The 10,987-nt window shown below is 38.3% G+C and overlaps 1 protein-coding gene across 1 annotated transcript in view; it reads right to left on the reverse strand.

Annotated features, from left to right (window-relative positions):
• LOC104910369 (transient receptor potential cation channel subfamily A member 1-like) overlaps window positions 1-8,022 on the reverse strand; it is a 68,508-nt gene extending 60,486 nt beyond the window's left edge. Inside the window, exons 1-5 of the mRNA XM_031552957.1 lie at window positions 7,727-8,022; window positions 5,271-5,433; window positions 3,525-3,700; window positions 2,732-2,839; window positions 1,741-1,848 (exon numbers count right to left, since the gene is read on the reverse strand). Coding sequence (XP_031408817.1) covers window positions 1,741-1,848; window positions 2,732-2,839; window positions 3,525-3,700; window positions 5,271-5,433; window positions 7,727-7,846 — 675 coding nt within the window. The 5' untranslated portion in view covers window positions 7,847-8,022. The remainder of the gene's footprint in view (window positions 1-1,740; window positions 1,849-2,731; window positions 2,840-3,524; window positions 3,701-5,270; window positions 5,434-7,726) is intronic.
• Between the last annotated feature and the right edge of the window lie 2,965 nt (window positions 8,023-10,987).

Raw genomic sequence — 10,987 nt, forward strand, 5'->3', positions numbered from 1 at the left:
AAAAAAAAAAGAAAAAAAAGTAAAGAGATAGTTTAAAGGATTACAAAGTTTGTTACTATCCTATGCCAAGCCTCTAGGATATGTGATCCTGAACCACAACAATGTTTTGTACCTGATTAATCAAGAAACATGCACAGCATCCTTAAATGGAAGAGATGAAGCAAAGGAAAAACATAGAAAAACAATAGGCAGACCGGTACAAATGAATAAGCAAACAAAAGTGCTTCTGTGATGTGTAATAAAGAAAATGCATTGTTCTTTTTGATCTTGACTTCCTTATCTTCCTTGGAAGAGTTTCATAAATGCAATTTTCTGCAGGGTTCACTAAAAACGACTGGGGCTAGTAAGCTATTAAACTACTATAATCTGAACAGTCAAAAATTATTAAACGTTAAGTAAATGATTGGAACAAGATTTGCCAAAACATGATTTCTTTTAGTTAAATAGGACAAACTAGCTTTGATACATGCCTGAGGATCTTGTCTTTGTTCTTTTCAGAACTGGAAATTTCAGCCACTACATTGGAATGGGCTTTTTCACAACTCCATAAACATTCTTAAAATGGTTCTCACCTATTGCAGCATGAACCATGTCACTCAAAAGTTGTGTGTTCAAAGAAACAAATACATAAAGGTTATACTGTGGTATCTGCTCTCATGAGTTCATTTCAGCCTTGCAAATAATTTGAGTCACATATTTTCAGAACTATCTACTCAACATGAAGCTTGGAGCAGGTCTTTACACCAACAGCATCACAGTGCAACAGTAGTATTACAAATTTGTCTAAGTATGCAAGCACAAGACTATAAAGGCCAGGGCAAGGCTGAGAATAAACAAGAAATGATGAGAATGGGTCAAATCAGAGACTCAGTATCTGGCACAGGATGACAGAAGGTACAGAATTTGTGAAGATGACTGTATCACTATGACAGTTCTCAAGAACGTAGAGTGAGAGAATGCATTCAGTATATATGAGCAGATCTTTTCTCCTACGGACTTGTTCAAATGCATTTTGAATTCACATAAAGTTTTCCCATTATCCTATGTAGCTTATGTAAAGAAACTAGCCATTTTATCTGCTTTGAACTAGAGATCTTTTCTCATATGCTGTTCCCTAGGCATTATATTGGAAAATATAACAGGCTACGATTATGTTATTCTTTAAATCATACTATTCTGAGTTTCAGAGACATCTAACTTCTATAAAAAGTATATTCCACTCTGTTGCAATGTTTACCTGTTTTAGATCAATTTGGGCTCCAAATTCAATGCACATTTTTATCATTTCCAAGTCTCCGCTTTGAACTGCCAAATGAAGTGGACTGCACTTCCCATTATTGGTAAAATTAATGTGAGTTTTAGCAGAGTGACCTAATTCTTCACCTGAGAGATGAAAATAAATTTCAATTTTTACAGCAAGGATGGAATAACAGAAGCAATGATTTATTATTATTATTATTTTTAAATGGCAAGCAACTTAACAATTAAGTGAGAGACAATATTCTCCAACTCAGAACATGAATCCTTTCAAATCTTTCATTAAACAACAGATGGTCACACGTTTAGGAACACAGCCCAGTTCTACAAAAGTTACTAGCATGTACTGCCCATGGGAATAATAGCATTAAGTTGAAGTTCAATCACATTTTCAGCTCTTGTTCACAGTTGTTTGAAATGTAAAGCAGAAAATTACTATAAGTTTTGAATCATACTGGCCACTTTCAAATAGAAAGTATTTACCTTTTTTAAAAGGATTTCCATACATGTTTTTGCGCCTGAAAATGCAGCGGCATGGATAGGCATGCATCCTGTTTTGTTTGGCTTACATATTTTTCCTCCATTTTCAATCTGAAAATTAATACCTAGATACAGTTTAATGACATAAAGAAAATTCTCAAAAATGAACACATTGCTGCAGATACAGCCTTTGTTGTAGCTGTCTCCTTTTTTGCACTGCATACACATTATGAAGTTAATATACATGCATATTTTATATCTTACCTCCATGCATGTATGCATGGATGTGCTTCTTTTTGTTTAGTTTTCTTTTTTATTATCTTCAAGATATCTTTTTCCTGTTTTACACTCAGATACGCTTATGTATGGTCTTAAAAGATAAAGTTCATTTGTAGCCTTACCAATAATAACTTGAATCATAATCATCATCTTTTTTTTTCTCCCCCCATAAAACAGGTAATACTTTTTCACATATGTCCCATAAACAAGTAAAGGAAGTAAAGTAGGCCTAACATTTTTTCTAGTTTTCTAAACTACAAAATATGACATCTCATTTTTTCCAAAGCATATATAGCTCAGGGATTGCAGAACATACTTAAGAATTACTCTCACTGTCTTTTGAAAGAGCTCTCAAGTATTTCATGAACAGTTTTATTCATGCTCCAAAAGCACATAAGTGAAAACTGTAGAAAATAATGACACAGGGGTAGATAAAACACTTGGCATCTAACGAAAAAAAAAAAAACAACAAATGCATTATTTTAAATTCTGAATTCCAATTTTTTTACCAGCTGATAGTGCCTTTATTTAATGGATAAGAATTACATGAGGCTCTCCCACTAAAGAAACACACATATGCATACCTTTATGCAAAATAACCTCAGTGCTGAGTCCATGATCGCCCTTCCCTCCATCATACAAAGAACAACGGATTAGAGCGACACTGTATCAAGACAAATTGAATCACATCTAAAGGTGTGATAATTATACGTACCAGGAGTGTTAGTGCTTCAGGATTGTCCTTATAACATGCTACTATTATAGGTGTGTTTCCTGCTTCACCTTCCAAATTAACGTCGGTACTGCTATGCTGGACCAAAATCTAGACATTTGAGAAAACATGCAGTCAACTATTAGCAAAACCCTACAATGAAGGCCTATTCCATTGCTTGAGTTGTTTACATGTGACTTGTTCTTTTTGCATGGAAACAGCTAAAAATGCAAGAGTAGAGGAAATTAAAAATGAGAATGAATGCAAAAATATGCAGGTGAAAAATGCTGGTGAAAACAGACAAAATTGTTTATGGTAGACAGCTGACTAGCCAAGATAAATGTTGCAAATAACTCCAGAGTACCCTAAAAGTTTTGTGTGTGTTACAGCTGCATTCATCTAGTAAATTCAATAGCTTTACAAATTCTAAGCTCTTATCCAAATACCACATATGGAATGAAACCATTCTCACTACACGTGGTAAAATGACCCAAAAAAAAGTTTTAAAGAACCTTTTTTGAAAAAGTTGTGTTCAGAAAAATTTAAGACTTCTCTGTGAAACTATTGCAGTAACACAAATATCAGTATCATGAAAAATCAGTACTTTTTTTATTCACTGTCCTGAGAAGACCCAAACCTTTTTACAAGCACTGTATGCTACATATGTTTGCCAAACAAAGCATATGAGGAGCTATGTCCAGGATACAGCATATATAAACAAGGTCTTAGTGTTCTACACACAGGTGCTGCTGAGCTGCTTATCAAGTCTGTATATTTATTTGGACTTTAAACTTACCTTGACAATTTCATTATGCAGGGACTGTATAGCCATATGCAATGGTGCCATCATATTGGTGTTGAGAATGTTTGGGTTGGCTCCTCTACTGAGAAGTAAACTAACACTTTCAACCTGGTTTTTCCTTGTAGCCCAGTGCAGTGGGGTATTTCCAGAAGAATCCATCACATTTAATACTAGATCAAAGGAGAGCAAACAAAAAAAAGATAGCAAAATCTTCAAATGCTACAATCACGCTGTAGAAACAAAGTGTTCTCAGCAAAGGTTTAGATCAGTGCTAGCACACTTCTTTAAAGAAAAGAGAAAGATGACATTTCACATAATGTGATAGGTTAAATTGAACATTGTGCTGAAAATAGTGTATTGGTGAGAGAAAATGGTCTATTAGAAATTAGTGTACTAAAATAGCACAGAGAAAGCTTAATAACATTAGGAAACAGCAATACATTTTTTTTTATTAGATCTTCTATAATTATAATATCAGAAGGATGGGAAGAAGGAAACACCTGTCTATTTCTTGCCCAGTATTATATGCCATCTTTTTTTACATCCAGAGTTCCTGGTTTACCTCTTTCCTTGCCTCTTCTCTTTCCTATTTCCTTTGGTGTTGCAGCCACTATTTCAGAGGACCACACAGAACAAGCGAGTACAAATATTAAAATACTGAGATAATAAAAACTGCTTTGCAAATTTAGGAAATGATTCAAATATCTGCTGAGATGTAAAAACAGTTTCATGTCAATTACAAAAGTGGTCTTTTTTTTATAATATATATTGATTTCATTTGGAAATAAACTTTAAAAAAAATACTGTATGGCAAAAAATTATATACTGAAAAGAAGAACATTTTTTCAGACCAAATAATCTAAAATTATATTGGTCATCATTTAGAGAAAAATAAAAAACTTTTCTGTACCATTTGGTTTGCTCAGTAGCCCTCAGCCTAGCAGTGGAAGTTCTGGGCAGTTTCATAATGCTGATTAATGACTGTTAAACAGCAGCATTTCACAGAAAGCAGTTTTTTTTTCCACCATTCAAGGCCCCCTGATCTTCCACTTCTCACTTCTTCCCCACATTTCTTCAGATGACCTAGCTCATTAAATGGTTTTTTTTTCCCCCACTGTTAAGTAAACAAGAGTGAAATTACAACAATGAAACAAACTAGCACCTCCTTCAGGGTACCTCTGCACTTAGCCTTACTTCTGCATCTGCTTCCTCAAGGCTAATAACATTCATGTGTCTGCAGTTTAACCAGTGTAGCTGCAATCTAAGATGACTGTTTTATTAAAAGATATAAGAATTTCACTAAAACAGGTCTAAATCACTTACGCGCAATCAGAAAATATTCAACTATGTGTTAAATTGACTTGGAAGTATTAACAACTTCAACGACAAGTATGAGAAACAAAATTACTTTGAAGTTTCCAGTGTTTTAGAAGTAAAAAGAAAGACAAATAATTCATATAAAGAAGATACTCAGGCTTACTGTAGGTGCATTACAGTTTTTCCATATCCAAAGACTGTAAAGCTGAGTCCCAAACAAAGAAAGATGCATCAAATCACCGCAATAGAGATTAAATACTAACAAGACAATAAGGGTGACCCAAATCATACCCAATATAATGTGAAATGTGACAGCTTTTGGATGTAGAAACATAACACATACCAAGTCAGCTTCAGCTGGATAGCAAACACTTTGAATTTTTAAATTGTGCTGAATAAAATAATTTCTAAAATGCGCATTACCTTCAGAGGAAGAATCTTCTATAATCAACTGCATTAATTCTATCTGGCCTCCTTCAGCAGCATGATGCAGTGGGGTTGCATTTAATTCATCCACTTTGGTGAGTCCAGAACGGTTCTTCTTAATGAAGCTTCGCAGCCTACAGGCGCTTCCATCTGAAATCACCTATTTTGGACACAAATTTTCTCAGTTATTTTCATAAAGAAATACACAAATCCTGATCAGATCAAGTAATCTGAAAAACTCAGACTGACTTAACTGATAGCAAATCAGACCCAGATAAGAAACAGAACAAATATTAACAAAAATGTAAGTAATTTAGAATACCTTATTTCATCTTCTGCACTGAAAATGATCCTTCTACCACAGGAAAACTAACAAAAAAAAGTCATCACTTTCTCCTACACCTCTCTGCAGCTGTGGCCAAATAAGTGAATTTAAGAGAGAGGAAAAAATAATAATCTTATTTTCAGGACCTTTCTGCAAAGACTGACTTTATGTGCTGGGCTTTCAAGCTTAGCCCTTGGGTTTCTATGCTTCCTTGTATGTCAGAGCAATCAACAAAATCTTCAGTTGACAGCACGACCCTAAAAGCATCGGTTAGGATGCTCCTCAAACTGAAACAATCCAGTGTCTTCACACTGGATTACAACAAAAACCCTCTGACAGCTCAGCTGTCTAGCAGCTTTACACAACACTTGTGCTACACTTTGCACCCAAAGCCCACTATGCAAAACCTACTGATTCTCACTCAAGAAAGTTAAGATTGTTTGAAAAAACTATACTTATATATAAGGAAAAGTGATAGTAAAAAAATGTTATGGGTTATTAAAAAGATTAAAAAGGAATTTTAAGAAATGGGAGAAAAAAGAGCAAAACGTATACCAAAATAATGCAACCCTCCTCAAAAAAAGAGGAAAATGTATACCAAAATTATGCAACCCTCCTCAAAAACAGTGAGCAAGCAAACCAAGAAAATAAAGAATGACTGTTCCCTCCTTGACTGCAAAAACAAAAACAAAACACCGAAACAAAATAATAAAAAAAAACAGAAACAAAATAGAACTTTTTCTACAGGATCCCTCGAGCCACAACGACTGAATAATTTTTTGCTGTTTTTGATTGAATATACCTTATAGGGTTGCTCATTCAAACACTTAAGCACATGTTTAACTTCCTTCAACTTAACAGTCCCATTGACCTCATTAGAGTTACTCATGCAAATGATGCTATAAATGTGTTTAAAGATATAGGAGATTGGGGCCAAATGCAGGGGTAGCATCTGCTTCAAAAGTGCAATTAGAAAAAGCTAATAGAAAGCAGGTGATACCAATATGAAACAATTGTTTAGAATGACTCAACAGTCATAAAAATCAGAGGTCAATTACATACACAAATATCTACACATTATGCACTCTAAAAATCTATTTAAGAAAACTTTTTAATAGAGCCATATATACAGGCAACCAGGAAACAATCTTGTAATCCTCCTTGCTTTATAATGCAATTTTAGTTGTAATGAATTTTAAATCTTTCCCCTAATTTAGATCACATTTTATGGCTCTTTAAGTTGGGACTTCTTGTGAACGTTGAGAATTTCTAACACCAAAAATAAGACTGCAGAGCTTTGTTAACAAAATAAGAAAGGAAGAAGAAAGTTAGATCCTCCGTGTAGTTAGAAAAAACAACCAAACAAAAAAGCAAGGCTTTTACCCAACAGCAGCTCTTTCTGCTCTTGTGACCAGCTCCAGAGGGACAGATGACCCTCAGAGCGGTGCCATCCCACCTCGTGCAGTGGTCCAGCTGCCCCAGACAACAGCCAGCACACAAAATACAGTTGGAAACGATCTCTTGAGGTCATGAAACCCTTCTATGCTCTTTGGCATACATGTTTAGGGAACTTTGGAGATTTTTATGAATGGGTTGTCGTTTGTATCATAACTAACCTCTTCAGTGGCTTAATTATTCCTACTATCAAAAGATACTCAGCCTAGCTCTCCCTCACAGCACAGGAGTACTGGTTCTGTTCTCTATGGAAGCGGGCACTGACTGCATCCTGCCCAGCAGCAATTTCATGCTTGAAGGCTGTGATGTTTCCCTTTTCCTTTATACGAGTTCATCTCAACTTTCTTTTTGGGGCACTTTTACAAGGCAGACAGTCTACTTATTGCCTCATCAACCTCCAGTCAACACAGCACAGCTCTTCAGATGAGCAAGGGGAGAGTGCAGCCCTCAACAGGACCACCAAAAGGATCACTAGGAGGAACGCTTGTCAGGAACGAAACCATCAGCAGCCCCCCACAGCTGCCCCAGAGCCCCACCTGACCACCTCACAGCCCTCTCCCTCCAGCACCGTCAGCCCATCTTGCCCGTGTCCCGCACACACAGCCCTGTCCCGGGTGCCAGCTTTTCTCCCTCGGTCTCCACACCTCCCCAAGGGACCGCCGTCCCCACGCACCTTGAAGACATCCTGCGAGGCGACGGAAGCGGCATCGGCCTCGCAGACGACTCCCTGGTAGGCGCTGGATGCGGCCGCCTTCTCCCGCGACTGGCACAGCCGCCACAGAGAGCGCTTCATGGCGCCCGCCCGCCCGGCTCCGAGCAGCGCCAGCCCCGCCCGCTCCGGATACCTGCGAGGCGAGAGATCGACTGAGGGACGGCTCGGAGGCAGCGGTAGAGGAGGCGGGGAAAGCAGGCGGGAGCTCCGGCCGCTGCCCCGGGAGGAGTGCCGCTCCCACAGCGGGGCGGGCAGCTGCTGGCGGGCGGAGGAGCAGTGGGACCTCCGCGCGGAGGTACTGCCTCCGCTGGGGCGTGGTGGTGGGACAGGGGCGAGGGGTGGCGGCTTTTTGGTTCATCTCCCTCCACTACTGTCGGCGAGGCAGCCCTAGGGATCTGCCTTGGGGTGTCAGCGTGGCTGTCAATGCAAAACCTGCAGCGATGTGCAGAAAGAAGGGGTACCAGAAAGTTCAGCAGCCGAGTGGGAGCCTTCCTGGGCACATGGTGCGATCTTATGAGGAGAAAATCTCCTCAGCGTGGGCTGGGTAAGGAGGGCCGTGGCCGTCGGTCAGCCTCCCTCGGTCCCACCAGGCTGAGCTGTCCCGAGCTGCCACATCTTTCTGCCACTGACGTCTCAATGTCTGCTTGGTCCTCCTGTGAGGTGTTTGTTTTACCCGTAAATCTAGACCAGCTTGTGAGAGAGTAAAAAGAAGCATTGCAAAGTATTTCAAAGGGTTAATTACTAAAGCAACATTAACGGAATCGCTGTAGCTCAGAGCACTGTAGCTGATGGTTTACTCACTGTGATAAGGATAGCTAAGCCAAAGGTCAGCCCTGCAGTCCCAGCTCAAGGCAGTGGCTGGGCAGATGCTTGGAAAACAATAGGAAGCATGTGGGATTGCTTTTCCCAATGTACTGTGTTTACAGTATACAACAGCTAACAAGCTTCCTGAACCAGGTGTTGCATCCAGCTCAGCCTTTTTAACAGCTATCAGTTTGCAGTTCTCCATTACTTCACTCAATCCTTTTGGCAGCCTTTTTTATGTTGTTTGCTCCACAATGCCCTGTGGCACTATGTGCCATAATTTCATTATGTATTTGTGAGAAAAAAAAAAGCTTTCTTTTATCACTAATTTCACTTAGTATTTCCTAACATTCTTTTTTTTGAGAAATAGAATTGTTTCCCATTTTTAGCCCTGATAGTGTTCATAATTTCAAAACCTTTTTCCATCTCTACTTCCTGATGAGGCTTCTTAGGGAATCATAGAATCATTAACGTTGGAAAAGACCACTGCAATCATGAAAACCAACACTCAACCCATCACCACCACGCCTGCTAACTCATAACACTCCATGCCACGTCTATTCTTTTCTTAAACACTTCCAGGGACAGTGACTCCACCATCTCCCTGAGCAGCTCATTCCTATGGGAAGCCTTCCTTTTTGTATCATCAACACCTTCATTCTGCTGCTCTGCATCATTCCTATCTTCCTTTTGAAATAGGATGACAAGACCTAGGTGGAGAAGTCACAGTAAATTCACGCAATACTTTTTGTTAGTTGTTCATTTTTTTTTCTTCATTCTTCTGAATGTTCACAATGATATTTGGTTTTTGGAATACCACTGAGCTAAGACTCCAGGGAATTTTTGCCACTCCACCACAAACCCTTTTCTGAGTGATGGTAGTATAAATAACATTAATTGTTGTGTAAGGGCACTTAGGGTTATGTTTCCCCTGTGTGCCCACTTAGCATTTATCAGTGTTAAATTTTGTCTGCCATTGCATTACTGTGTCACCAAATCTTGTGGGAACCCCAACAATTATCTTCATCTTTTGGTCATTCTGAAAAATTCTACAATGCCTTCCAGATCACCAGAATATCTTTACACTCTTTATAGGGTCGTAAGGAACCTTGCTACTTAGCACACACTGTCCATGTATTCCTATTCCATGTTTTATAATCCTTAACAGGATTCAGGGGATCCTACTTACTTGTCCTGTGACAATTTGGCTTCACTAAGAGATTATAAGGGGGAGTGCCCTGAAGAATTTTCTCAAATGCATCTACTATTGATGTCATTTGTACCTTTGCACTTGCTAGTTCCTTCAAATAATTCCAAAGCTGCATTTAGTGCCAGGCTTCTCTCTATGAATGCTGTGCTCACTGCTTTGATCCTACAGCCTCTAACTCCAGAGTAATGTGCAGCAAGTTGCTTTGAATCACACAGCATTAACTAAATAGCCTTAAGATCATAAGGTTATACAGTACTAAAACTAACTCAGCTGTTTAAAAAGCTTGTGGTGTAGAGCCTCAATCATATTAATTTTCAGGCAACAGACAGCATTAAAAATGAAAAAGAAAAAAAAGATTTATTCACCCCACATTTTTGTATTGCATGCATTCAACACTAGCATGTTTAAGGTACATTTTTATTGCCATGTCACCATTAACTCTGACCAAAATAGGATAATGTATGCTATAGTAAGAAGGCAAAACTCAAGAAAGCTGGCCATTATTGCCTTCATATGTCTTGGAACTAAGTCACTAGAGAAGCCCTTTGTACATCTAACCCCTTTCCTGGTACTTTCATTAACAGCAGCTTCAGTTGGAGAGATTGCTCACCTTTTCATGGTGAAGCTCCGTTTAATTCCCTGTCTAGACTTGATTTTTCTCTTGCCCACAGACTTCTTGATGAGAAATTCAACTCAACAAGAGTCTAGACACCATATAAAGAAAACAAATTCTATTTTCTGCAAGAATCATTGGAAATAAAAAGAGAGATCACTGAAAATATGGTAAGCATTGTTCTTATCTATCATCAATTTTTTCTTAATGAACTCCTGTACTGCAGTCAGAATAACACTGTGAGAAAATAGAGGTCATGATCCTCAAACAACCAATCTTTTACTTATTTTCTTGAATCTGAGAATGCTGTCCTCTTCTTCAAAAATTATTGTTAGTTTTCAGTATTCTAGTAAATGCTCAGAAGATCATTCAGACTGTGAAAACTAATAGAAACACTTTTCCCAGGAGGAGTCAAATGGAATTGTAAGTAGGCTGACCACAGCTTTTATTTCTACATAATGATTTGACATAAGGAACTAATTCACCTAAGTAGTCAGAGAGTAACCTTTCTTAAGTCTGTTTTTTTCCCAAGAGTAGATTAAAATGCATTTATACCATTTTATTTCAAACATGGTCTTGCTAATGGCAGAATAGC

Source organism: Meleagris gallopavo, chromosome 3 (genome assembly GCF_000146605.3).
Source record: "Meleagris gallopavo isolate NT-WF06-2002-E0010 breed Aviagen turkey brand Nicholas breeding stock chromosome 3, Turkey_5.1, whole genome shotgun sequence".
Lineage (NCBI taxonomy): Eukaryota > Metazoa > Chordata > Aves > Galliformes > Phasianidae > Meleagris > Meleagris gallopavo.